Genomic DNA, 13,667 nt, shown 5'->3' with positions numbered 1-13,667 from the left:
GGAAAAGGCTTGGCCCCAGATCAGCCTGATGACAATTCATCTCATCTCAATGTACCATCACTCAGCAAGCACTGCTCACTGCTTTTCACCCAATGTCCAACACACAGAAATACACCAGCCCAGCCACATTCTGCTGTGGCCTCTGCCACCACTGAAAGTAACTCTCTGGAGCTGAAAAGCTGTGAAACAAACAAATAAACCTTCAGGAATGCACGGGGCAACAAACACCAACACTACACAAGCTGTCCTGCAGTCTGGAAAAGCCAAAGTCACACGGGATGACCGGGGTTTGTTCTGAGTGTCCCAGCTCAGGACACGAGTGCCCATCACTCCGCTGACTCCAGCTGTGGCCAGCTGCTCAGGCAAGCACAGGGCCCTACACACAGAAAGAGGGGAAATAAATATACATGTGGAGTTTCTGCAGTGAATGCCCTGAAGAGAGAAACCAAACTCCATTAAGACTAAATCCACGCAAGAGCAAGTCTGACCAGTCCCCTGAGGTGCTCCCACTTTGACTGTTTGGTATCTGGGTTTTACAGGTTTGGCTGTTGATGAGTGGCTCCTGTAGGAGACAGCTTGCTCTGGCACGTTGGATAAATGCAGACATTCTGCAGCCCACTTGCCATTTAAGTGTTACACTGCTGTGCAAAGTGCTGGCCTGTCCAGAGAAAGACATTGCCTGCCATTTCAGTTTCCATAACCATCTGTTTTCTTAAACACACCACCATTCCTGCTTCCACTGGGCTACTTTTGCATCTCTGAACATTAAAAACCAACAACTGCATCAAGCCATAGCTTGCCAAATAAACAGAACTCTTCAATGTTGGCAGGTGAATGAGATTATGTCAGAAAGCAAAACATCATAAACTGTGCATTAAAAAGATTCACATATATACGTTTTTCATTGTTTGCCCGTGGGAACCAGAAACTTCCAAGCAACCAACATTTACAAAGTAATTTGCTATTGTTGCTAGAGTAAAGACCTAGAACTGCATTTTCAACATAAATCCCGAGTGACTGAATGTCACCAAAATGTATTAAGATCAAAGAAGTATCATGATAATTAAACATATTGGAGTAGAGTAATTTCTTAAAGAGTAAATTTCACAACCCACAGGTAAAACAGTTTCTTTATAGAGCAGTTTTTTTGAGGCACATGAGAGTTTTACCTCCAGCAGCTCAAAAAGATCCATTTGTCATCCAAAAGCCAAGTCACGTTCACACATCAGAGAAAACTCACATAATGCACCCAAAGATGGTATCGTGTTATATTACAGGTGTGTCTAACCTACATAAGGAAGCTTTTGCAAGGCTAAGATTGCATTAAACAATTGTCTCAATTATTCTTTCAACAAGCTGATATTCGGAAGGCAGCCCTGTTTTCAGGCAGAAGTATTTAGGCTTATATGGGCTAAAAAGCAAACTTTAAAATCAGCAGCCTCAGTCTTGGGACTTAAGAGAAAAGAGTCAAGGATTAACATGGAGTAAAGAATTTGGGGCATTCCCAAATTCAAATCAAACCAAAGCAGTGTATTACCATGGGATATATCAGAAGAACTGGCCAAACCTGTATAGCTGAAATGATTCATAGTTTTCACAAACAGGAGAAAAAATGTACAGGCTGCACCAGCTCAGCAGAACCAAGGGAAGGCTTTATTTTAAATACTATGTTCAACAACTCCAAGCAACTTTTACAGAACACTGAGGCTGTCACTCCATGAAGAATAGAAAGAACATAAAAAAGAAGAACCTTGCAAATACCATGCCTATTAAGTGCTGGGTGGTTATTTTTCTTTATAAGGAAAGCCATAAGAGGAAAACAGGGCAACAGAAAGGACATCAGAGAGATCACAGTGCTATACATTTTGGGAATGCACGTTTAGCCAGAAATACCTGAGGCAGTTAAAGCATTAAGACTGTTTTGGGCTGACAGAAATTAGTTATCAAGGTGTTAGAAGCACTGAAGAAGCTGCTGTAGTTTAGGGTTTCTTTGTATTTGGCTTCTCTACTTCATGCACTGCAAATCAGTACAGAACTCAAACATCAACTATGGAAGTGAAAAAAGCTGCAGGGAAAAATCAAGCAGTGTTGCTGCTACAACAATGACAATTTCAAGTACATATCTGGAGATTCTAGTCTAAAAGGAATGTTCAACAACGAACACATATGAAAACAACCATGGATGCACAAGTAAGATGCAGAGAAGAATAGGGATATACAAACTGTACATACTAGGACTGCTGTAAACCACTGACATCTACAGATAGGCAAGAAAAATGCAGAATAAGCTGTAACAGAACTCTGCATGCAGGAATTCTTAACTTATACTTCACAATCTATATTTAATTCACCTATTTTTTTCCCCTTTAGATTTTCCCTTTTGTGCTGCTTGTGGTGCACAAGAACCATAAACACTTTATACATATTCACACAGGAACGGCAGACATTTATCTCATGGGCTCAGATCACGTTTGTCTGAGGTATTTACATCCCAGGTTATGCTTAAGATTCCCCATTCACCATTCTTTCATTCCATATCATACATTCAGGTTCAGCCACTGCTCTCCAGGTGGTTGAGAACTCCAAGGTCTGGCAGTGCCAAACCTTTGGAACCAGTAGCTGGTTTTCTGTCTGACAGCCCATTAGTGAGTGAAGCAGCTGACAATTTTGTAAGTTAATGTAAATCAGTCTTAACAGCAATCCCCTCCACGGGCCACCTACATACTGTCTGATATAATCACAGATCCCAGGAAAGAGAGAATTAGATTGTGCAGCTTCTTACCTGCAGCTCCTTTGAGACTCTCTCTAAGTGGTTAGTTATCTTTTTTATTAGGTCACTATACATCTGTTCCGAATGCTGCTGGCATACACACTTATACACACAACTGCAGAAACAAATATAGGAACAAACGATGAACTCACAACAGTTTGCAATGAAGGATAACAGACTTCAAAACATTTGGTTCAAGTTTCAATTTAGAGGATAATAGAGTCAAGTGAATGATGAACTTTTAAATACAGTCCTAAGCTTGGAATGAGCTCCAGCAGGCTCTGAGGGCTCCCCTGAAGGCTCCAGGGTGTCCATCCCATTCCCCCTCCCCAGCTTCATCTTAACTTACAATGAGCTCTCTTAACAGTGCATTTCAAAACAGCCAGGACAATTCTGTCAAGAGCACATTCCTACTTCTGCCTTTTGTCTCTCCTACATCACTAAAATAAGCAGGTAAAAATTCTATGAATATTCTAGGGCAAAGCCCTTACTAAAAGAAGGGGAATGCTGACAAGCACCATAGAAGTTGCATCAAAACCATGATAGCATTCAAAAGAAATGGCAAAAGTGCTAAAATTACAGACCCAAGCGTGCTTCTCCGTTCACTGTTACTTAAATTCTAAGAAAATTCTACATTTTCACACTAAAGAAAGATGCAGAAAAAGAGCAACGAAACTATTTCTGCATTCTATGCCCTGGCTGTGTTAACTCTGGTCTTCAGCGTTACCTTCGATTCTTAAGAACATTTTATTTCTCTCATACTGCAATATAACATCTGCAAAACAAGGCTATTCATTGAAGACATATTTACAGCAGTTGGAAAACAAATACATGTATTACTTTCAGCAAGATGTTATTTGAGTAGTCATCACTGTCAGGACTAACACCAACATCCATCTGTACCAAGCAGCTTTTACTCCTCCGTCAGCATTTCAAAATTCAGCTGCCAAATCCAAGAGGCCCAGGGAGACTTCACCTGGTGTCCTGGGCAAGTCATATCTCTGTTCTGCTCCCTTCTCCACCCCTCTGTACCAACAACGGCGACTGCAAGCAATTTAGGCCAGAGTCTGCTCTTAGGACGTGCAAACAACTGATTTTCAGGGAGGTCCAGACCCCAGCCTTGAATTCTGCAGGCTCTAAATGGCCCCAAAAGCCCAAAGCTATGGGACAGCAATAGTTTATCTCCATAGGGGAACTATGACTTTCCAATTCTCTACTGAAAAGATGGTACAAAGGGAAACTACAAAGATGGCAGAAGTCTGCCTATTTGGTGAACCATGTTACTTCTTAAAAGCCAAAAGACACCCTACACCTCTCATATTATTATATTTTAAAAATAACTGGGTATCTGTAGTTTAATATTATTTAAATGTTATCAGTCAAGGTCATTCTTTTTCTTTCATATCAAGTCTACCAAGAGCAGATCCTATACTGAAACAAGCAACTGCAAAAGATATTTTGGTACAATGCGCTTTGCTAAGAGCAAAAATATCAATTTGGCTTAGATCAAAGAGAGAAACACTGCTAAGAAAAGGGAGACTGATTCTTGTGATCTGCTACAAAATCAGTCAGCTGGGTAACCAGTGCAAATGGCCAAACATGTTTGGTCCAGAGCTAACCAGCAGCTCCACAGCCACTTCCACAAGTCAACTGCTTTATTTGCATGCAACTAAACTGAATTTTAAAGTACACTTCTCCTTAGGGTTACACACACTATTGCTGCATCTATTTCTGCAACATGTTCTGTAGTCAAACACCAGTCTTCCCATGTACACACAGGGTGTGTTTACATTTCATTTCAACACTTCTATTTAGAGGTTCCTTCCCCATTTTGAGATCCTGTTTTCAGTTCCTGATTGTGGGCTAATTCTGTGAATCATCTGTGCCCTGATATTACCCAAAAGAAGTCACAAGCTTGTTAACTAAACACCTCAGGAAAAGGAAATCCCAAGAAGGACATCAGGAGGGTAAGCAGTGGATGAATGTCCAAGCTCTTCAGGTTGTCCTGAGGAACAGGAAACTGCACTGGGAGGCAGTGGGGACTGCCAGAAGTACAACTTAGCTGCTCATGTTTTCCCCATCTCAAACCTTCCTTCACACCTCTCTGCCAATTTATCCAACCCTTTTATACCTGGAAGTGACTCACAGTTGAAACCAGACACTAATGACACTTTGACACCTTACAGATAAAATGGTTCATGGGAAATATCTGCACACAAACCTTGGAAGTTATTTCCCAGCTCTCACAGCTGGGGAGTAAACACCTACAGCTATCACTGACCATGTCAAATAGGGCAAATACCCAAATATTTGGGGATCTAAAAATGAATTTTGAGTTTGCATTATGGAAAACTTGATTCCTTTAGTCAGCACAAAGATGACCAAAAATACTACTCTATTTTCACCTCAGTTTCACTGTAAAGAAAAATATATATATATGTAGCTGTTTCAATCACTTCAAGAAACATTCAATTTTTCAGACTAAAGAACTGGCTTAGAAGCAGAGGAGATCTAAACACCAAGTCTGCTACAGACTCAGAAATACTCCAGGCAAACATCCTTATTAAATTCAATTTAAAAAAAAAATCAATTATCCCCTCGTCAATCTATCTTGTCCAGATTGTCACTCAAAGGAACAGTCTAAAAATATTTTTTTTAAAAAAAATCAATCTCCTGTCTGGGAGAGGCTGTGGCAGAGTAATTACAACCACAGACATCAATTTTAAAAGAGAACTGACACACCAGCTTTACCAGTAACACTAAACCATGGAAAATATTTAGCCTTGGTAATAATAAAATATATTCAACAGATATCTCTGCATCATTACAGTCCTGCACCAAGTGCCCCAGATGTACAGGGGTTATCCAGGAGAAACTCAAACCCCAGTATTCTTTCAGTAAATAAAACTTTTGAGGAAAAGAAAGATGAGAAGGATGAACTCTAGCTATCTGCAAACCATAACTGGGTATAATTAAACAATTAACTTTGCACACCTACTCTTTATCAGAGATGACTTTTGAGAAAAGTCTTCTTGCAGACTCTTCGCACATTGGGGATTTCAAGCTGGAAAAGGATTCTGATTACTTACACTAAAGCTGGCTCTCTTAATTCAAACAATCACTTCAATTATTTATACACATGATGACTGGTAACTGAGTCCTGATAAAAGCAGTTCCAAAAGTTTGGAAAGAGAAAGTTTATTGAAGTTTTCAACAAGAACTAAGGGGCAAAACTGAACATCTGCCTTTCTTTCATCTGCTTTCCTAACCCAAAGTTTTACACTGCAGAGACCAAGGGGCTCTGAGCAAGTGGGCATGAGACAACAGAGCTGGAGGTCTCTAAAAACAGAAACAGCCATCAGTGCCCAGAGCTGACAGCATTATTCCAGAGGACAACACTCTAGTGAAGGAAACCAAGACAGCAGAGCCACAGTTGTGCTGCTGGCAAGGGCCAGGGGATTTAACAGCATCTGGGCCAGTAAATCCAGCAGAATTTCCATCTTTCCATCACCCACTTTCCATCCTGCTCACCAACACCTGAATACCTGCCACCTACAGAACAAAAATCTCTATTTCAGTTCATCTCTTAAGAAACTGCCAGGTCTCTAAAGCATTTAGGATTTTGGTTTGGAGCAGCAGAGTGATGTGGAAGCAAATCCCCACCATCCCCAGTACTGAGCACTAGTTTAGCCTGAAGGGCAGTTCTGTTGTGTGATTTTAAACTCTTTTACACCAAACTGCAGCTCCAAGACAGGCAGAGCCCAAGCCTTCTCCAGACAAGAACGGAGATACAAAGGACTCCTCCAAACTGCCTGGGACTGGGCAAGGGGAGAGCACACCAAAACACCTGAGGCAAAACACACAAATGACAATTTACATCAAAGGACCCTGGCACCAGGTGCTTCTGTTTCCCTCTGCACATCAGCCACACCAAATTGGTTCCTATTAGATCTCACAAAGAAGCCTTTTGGCACATTAAGTCAACTGCCTACCATGCCAATCTCTTTGGAGAAAAGGATGTTGAGTCTTTAATGCATTTCCTAGTACATTACACTGAGCAACTGGGATGGGTTTATTTTAATGTTACTGTTTTCAGCACTTCTGCATTTTACTTCTTTAGTTTTCCCTGTTAACATGGTATGTCAAGATATGTATCTATTGTTCACTCAAACTATTTAAACAGTAAACAGCACTGTATTTTGATAACTTTCCCATTTGTGTCCTCAAAGGTACAAAATATGACATAGATTTGGATCAAATAAACATTTCCTTTTAAAGAAAACATAAGTTATGCAGCATTTGAAGTATTTCCTTACCTGTATATTTGTTCATAGGAGATAGGGATGTAGTCACCAGGACTCTGAGTTAAAAGCTGATCTATGGCACTGTCCAACTTTGGCCAATATGTGCTCTTATAGTCTTCAATTGTTATAACATTCATTACTGCAAGAAAAAGACAGGAACAGATTTAGTAACTTCACCTAAAAGACTAGGAAGAAGTGAATGCTCTGTGATTTCAGATCACACCAATAACCAGGCCAAAAAACGTGGGAACGGCTCACTTCCACCAAAATAACCTCACCTAAAACTAAAGCCCAGACTTGAATTTGTATCTTTGTATTTACAAAAAATAAAATCAGAAAACCTGCCAAATCAGTGCTCTGGTATTTCTCTGGGGCCTAAGTAACACGGAAAAGCAAACTCCTGGGACTTCTAGCATGAAAATATAATAACAAAAATTTATAAAAAGATTAGTTCAGACCAATAAATTATGTAACTTTGTGGCAGTTCAGAATCAATTATTAACACAGCATCTTCACATACAAGAGAACAAGCTCTGGCCAAGACTGGTAGGTTTTTGAATATTCCTTCCCAGCAGATGTATTAATTTCACAAGTCTCAGGTGGGACCAGCAGCCTCCTTGGTCTAAAAGATGATGCAACTCCCTCTGCCTTCAACTGCAGTTAGGCTTCCAGGCAACTTTTTTGAATCTGTATTACAATTCCCCTCTAGCAGGGACAATTACAATCCTTTTCCAGATAAAGATCACCACAGGGAAGAACAGGAGGTGTTTAAATTAGCGTTCCCCACTGCTCCCTGAATCTTCCCAACTGCACCCTCTTGCACGGGTGACTCAGGGCACCTCCACAGCCACAGAAGGGTTTGGATCTCTCTTTTCAGGGAGGATTTCTGAACCAACCACTGGTGGCTCAGTTCCAGCAGGAGGGCGGGTTCACACCCTCCCTGCAGGGCCTCGCTGCCCTGTCACACCACCACAGCTTCACAGCACCCACTCAAAAAAGCCCTCAGTAACCAACAGCACCTCAGTCAAATCTATGGCTTCAATTCAAGCAATGAAATCAAATCAAATCCATCAAAACCAAAAAAGATCACAACTATCCAGCCTAGGAAATCCAGAATAATTTCTTCAATTTAACTCCACAGGTGGGTCTGGGTAAATGGAACAGAGAGTAAAGATACTTCTCACCCCACACAGACCAATTTAGACACAACACTGGAAAGAAGTATTTCGGTTAGGGATGAATTTTAAAAATATATTTAAATGTAGATTCGCTGATGGGTTTGAGAAGCAATATTTTTGAAGGGGTTGAAAGGAGCTGGGTGAGTGAGTCACTTCTGGCAGCGTTATAAGGAACAATTCTAAGGAAATTGGCAAAACAGTTACGAGTATCATGAGGAAGAAAAAAAGACTGTAAAGAGAATGTGAAATGGAGAGAGGTGTGAGACAAGGAAGTGCTGGAACTCCATCTGTATGAGCAAGTATTACAGAGCTCTGTGAGTGTAGTGTTAGGGTGTTTCAGCCAGAGACTTTGCTTAGAGAAGGGTGTTAGTGCAGCACTCCTGGCTCCTCCTCGCCCAGCTGCAGCCACTGGTGTCCTCTGGCCTCACAGCTGTTACAGAATCAGATCTGGTTAACCGCAAAGTGTCAGAGCAGTGACCAGGTCCCCAAGCACTGCAGGACACTGCCCCAAGAGCCCAGGCTGCCATCTGAAAGGACATCCCTGTTTGCTAACCAGAGAGAGAGAGAAAAAAGGTCACAGGGCTGGCAACACAAGCAGCAGGATTTCAGTGAACAAGTCCAACAAGTCAGCTCCCCCATGGAAAAGGAGCCATGCAGTCAGCAAGAGCAGAGCACCTCCCTGGCAGCAAATTATTATTTTATAATAATATTATAAAATTATAGCCCTTATTCCTTGCCTTGTTTGAGCTCTCATCCCTCACAGAGCCCACACTCCAGGTTGGTGTTCTCACCTTTACTATTCCTGCTTACACTCTGCAGCAAAACCTGAGCTTTTGCTTTTTACTTTGTTGCCCCAAAAAAGATGGGCCTGCACAGAACCACTCTGTTCCACAGGAAATCCTAAACTGGAGTCAGCATGAACATAAGAGCAAGTCTTGCTTTATGATTTTGATGTATAATCATGCCCATATCTGGTGTAACATATTAATGAGCCCTATTAACTTGAAAGAAAATAGTCAAGTAAGATTTGCAAACACTGCAAAATAATTTTAACAGGCTGTTGAGATGCTGGTGTTTTTTTTCTTTTTTCTTTTACAATGCGGAAAAAGAAAGCAGCAGCAGACAGGAAGGTCTGCCCATTAGACATGCTGCACAGGTAAAGGACAAAATGCTTTTATGAAAAGCCCCACCCCATAAAACTTACATAGAAAAGTCTGCATAGAAAATTTACTGATAAATTCACAGTAACATTCTAGAAAAGCTTCGTTCCCATTCAAAAGTCTCTCACAAGTACTATGTAATTTGATTTCCACACTTCAGTTCTGAAACTAAGCCAACCACAATATTTACATAGCTAAAAGTCCAAGACTACAAACTGAACAATCACTATTTTTATTCTTCTAATCCAGAAAACAAAGTACTTTAAAATTTTAATAACTGTCACAAGTTAGTAACATCCTTTTTCTCCTCCAGTGCTTACACACACAGAAGAGAAGGGCAGACTAAAGACCTTCCAAGTATAAACTCAGCAAGAACAGGGTCAAGACCAGCAGGGAAGGAATCACACAGATTCTTAGCAAAGAAAAGACAATTTTCCCTTTATTTTTTTTTATTTTTCTCTCTTTTTAGGTTATCATGCTTAAATGCTTATCCCTGCCTTAGGTGTTCAAGATTTAAAAAGATTGGCCCAACAGTTTCTATTCCCAAAGTGCAATTGAGTTGGTTTCTGGGAAGTGACAGTGATATTTTGTAAGAAAGGATGCTAGAATGCAGGATTTTATCCAACTCCAGCAAGGCTGGGGAGGTGGGGCTGGGAGAGAAATCAGTCTGATAGAATCAAAAGAAGTCAGTGTTTTCCAGAGAATTCAGCATTTCCCAGAAAATTACTAAAGACTTCACAAGTAAAGCTTGAGCAACAGCTGCTGCTTTCCATAGAAAAAAAAAGTTCAAAAAGAAAACTTCAAGTGAAATGCAGCAGTGAAACTATTTCAGTAAAAGAAGAATATGCATGAGCTATCATAACCTAGATATATCAGTATTGTAGCCATAATGGAAACACACTCTGCTCCAAGCTACCAAATTCTTTGATGCGAACTTCAATGAAAAGAATGACAAAACCCACTAAGAATAAAAATTAAAAAAAACAGAACAAAAAACCCCACCAAGAGCAGGTATACATCCCCCATGAAACTGGTAATAAAACCTTACACACACTCACTTTTTCAAATCTAAAAAGCAAGAGACAGAGCCGGCTGGCTGATCCAACCCACTGCCAAGTATGCAGACACCAGACCCACGATTACCTGTCACTTATTCTGGCAACAAAAACGAAAGAAAGTAACTAAGTATCTTTCAGAAGCTGGATTTATCTCACCAAGTGAGACACACGAAACTTTACTGCTCAATTTACAATCCTCACTGTTTCGCTAAACTGTACAAACTCTTCAGGCAGCTGTCCAAGAGTTATCTACAGACTGTGGCCCTGCGCTTTCCTTTCTCTCAGCCCCCATGTGCACGTTTTCACAATAGATTCTGCTCTGCCCCCCTGCCTGACACATCCCAACACACATTAGCAAGTTTATGAGTTTGCCCCGTGGTTGCTTCCAATTCTATTCTATTTTTATAAGCTGTTTCTCAGCCTGCATTAAGGCTGGCTAGTAAAAGTAACTTTTTCTTCATCAGCCCACTTGCCCACGCAGCAATGCACACACACACTGCACTGAACAATGTTATGCAACAGGGGAGGCAGCAGATTGAATGGAAATGCCAATGCACACATGTGCCTGTCCCAAATGGCACTGGCACCAACAACATTCATAACCATCCTTCCTTGAAAAGGATAAAAGAAATGGAAACTCTTCATTGTTCACCACAATCAAGTTCTGCTGAAATTACTATTATGGAAGAGTTTTTCTTGGAGTACTAGAAGTTGGTCATACTCTTTTCTCCCTCATGAACTTTGAAAAACACTTTTCACAGCACCACAGCTTTATAAATCCACAGCTGTGACTGAAACTGATCAACCAGAAATATTTAGTTTGAAATCTACTACAACAGAGAAGTTTTTCTTAAGTTGCTTTAAGTAGAAGAAAAGCTGTCATATCCAAAGCCACCTTTCTCCCTTGTTCTACGTGTGAAAATTAAACAACAGTGATTAAAGGATCCTCTGTCAGAGCCAGGACAAGAAACAGGCAACAACAACTCAGCTCCTTTAGGTTCCCAGTCAGTACAACTTCACTGCACTTGTTCGGTTCCCTTACACACACCACCACAACCATCCACAGCACAAAGGTGTGGAAAAGTTCTAATGAAGTTCACTTAGAGAATTTTCTGTTTTGCAGGAAAATAATTTAAATATACACATATATATATATATATATATATATCAGTAAGCTATTATGTTGGGATAGCAGTGCTGGAGAAGCGAAAACAAGAACTCCAAAACCACACCCTAAGCAAAATCATGATCCACTGCTGCTGCTTCTCCCCCTCAGACATAAATTGTGGATAAACTGGAAAGTCACCTTCCCACTTGCTGGAGATCCAGCTTGAAAAGCATTTTCTTTCTGAAATGGAAGGAAAAACTAAGATTCTGAATGTCTGGACTAGGACTTGAAGAGCCTAGTCTAGCAAGGTCAAACGACATCTCATTTCAACTGTCTCAGCTGTTCAGAAGCCACCCCAAGGTACCTGGAGCCCTGAGAAGCAAGGCAGGCAAAGTGCCAGGGAGCTCACAGGGTCTGGGAGTCTTAACTTCAAAGCAGCCAGCCCTGGCCATGTGCCACAAAACCCAGGCTTGCCCAAAAAGCAGAAATCCAGAAGCCTGAACTTTGAGGTTGGACATGGTCAGGACATGGACCTCTGGACATGGTCAGGCGAGAGAGCACTGGGGAAAGCAGGAGGACACACACAGTGCCTTTCCCATCAAAATTTGATCATGGCAACTACACAGTTGCGCTCTCAGGAATGCTTTTAACTATCCAAATCCAAGTTTTCCGACAGTCCATGAGAAAAAAAGCTCTATTTTGCCCAGAAGGGTGACTTTTGGAAAAATGCGGAGAACTAAAATGTACAGCAAAATCTCTTTCCTTCCCTCGATCCTAGCTCAGAAAAAAAAAATAGGGAGGAGATGTCATTTTTGTTAGAAACTACACCCAAAAGCCATTTTGGAGCCCACAAGGCCAGGATGGATGGAGCTCTGAACAGCCTGGTCTAGAGGAAAGTGGTTTCCCCGCCCAAGCAGGGGGCTTGGAACAACACGGTCTTTAAGGTCCCTTCCAGCCCAAACCATTCTGTGATGTTCCGATTCTGTTCTTGGGGCTAACTTGGGTAATTCAATTCCCTGTCGTTCTCATCAGACCTTTGCAGGTACTCGTCCCTTCCAGGGGCTCTGCCCACAGCTACCGCCAGCAATCCCACACAGGCTTCCAATTAACCTCTAGGCTTTTCAGGCTGAGAGACGAAGTCTGTAGGAAAGCACGACCTGAGCTGAAAGGCTCCAGAAAGAGCAGCAGCCGAGACCCCTGCCCACGCTCCCAGCTCCGCAGCCACATCCACCGTGACAGCAAAGCCGGAGAAGAAGTTGGGGCGCTGTGAGAGGAAAGGTCATTTTCGCCTTCCAAGGCGCCTCAGCCCGTTTGACTTCTCTTGGAGAAGCCTCTGAAGGCGAACCCCGCGCCGGGATAGGAAAGAGCGGAGCCCGGCGCCAGCAGGGAGCGGGGACAGCGGGGACAGCGGGGACAGCGGGGACAGCGGGTTCAGCAGCAGGCGAGGCCCCCCGTGCCCAGGCCCGGGTCACTCACGGAACTTGGAGGTGGAGGCGCTGATGTTGATGGCAGCGATGGCCCCGGCAGCCCCCGCCCTGCCGGCCGCGGCGCCCGGCTCGCAGCCCCGCAGCCCCGCGCCGTTGTGCTCCGGCCCCGCGGGGCGCGGCGGCCCGGCCGCCGGCAGCAGCCGCTCCCCGAGCAGGTGCCGCCCGTAGCCGCCCGCGCCCCAGTTGTTGTGGTTCTGGTCGTCCATCATGGCCTCGCCGCCGCCCTCCTCCTCCATGCTCTCCTCCTCCATGGCGGGCTCCTGGCTGCGGGAGCGGAGCGGGATCAGCGCCCGCCGCCCATCGCCGCCGCCTCAGGCCCGGCGGGGCTCGGCGGGCTCGGCCCGGGCCCCAGCCCAGCTCCGGCCGCGCCGCGCGACACTTCGCACCGGGCGGAACGCGGCGGCCGCGCCGGACGGCGCCGCCCCGGGGCATGCTGGGGGATGTAGTCCTGCGGGGCGGAGCGACTGGCGGAGCGCGGAAAGAGGCGCGGCCGGTGCGTGGTCCGTCCCCGGCCGCTCCCGGGGTTCGTCCCCGGCCGGGCCCGGAGTTCGCGCTTTCCCGGTTTCCCGATGCCAGGGAGGTTTTCTCTGGAACGGGGATGC

At 43.5% G+C, this 13,667-nt stretch overlaps 1 protein-coding gene across 1 annotated transcript in view; it reads right to left on the bottom strand.

The window, feature by feature from the left end:
- CACUL1 (CDK2 associated cullin domain 1) overlaps positions 1-13,455 on the bottom strand; it is a 39,666-nt gene extending 26,211 nt beyond the window's left edge. The window contains exons 1-3 of the mRNA XM_066190842.1: positions 13,055-13,455; positions 7,087-7,213; positions 2,783-2,885 (exon numbers count right to left, since the gene is read on the bottom strand). Of these exons, the coding sequence (XP_066046939.1) occupies positions 2,783-2,885; positions 7,087-7,213; positions 13,055-13,316 (492 nt within the window). The 5' untranslated portion in view covers positions 13,317-13,455. The remainder of the gene's footprint in view (positions 1-2,782; positions 2,886-7,086; positions 7,214-13,054) is intronic.
- Between the last annotated feature and the right edge of the window lie 212 nt (positions 13,456-13,667).

The sequence above is a fragment of the Chamaea fasciata genome, unplaced genomic scaffold, assembly GCF_029207755.1.
Source record: "Chamaea fasciata isolate MVZ Bird 193981 ecotype frontalis unplaced genomic scaffold, bChaFas1.0.hap1 SCAF_9, whole genome shotgun sequence".
In the NCBI taxonomy this organism is placed as follows: domain Eukaryota; kingdom Metazoa; phylum Chordata; class Aves; order Passeriformes; family Sylviidae; genus Chamaea; species Chamaea fasciata.
Note: the sequence above shows the minus strand (reverse complement) of the source record. Positions and strands in the feature narration are given on the sequence as shown.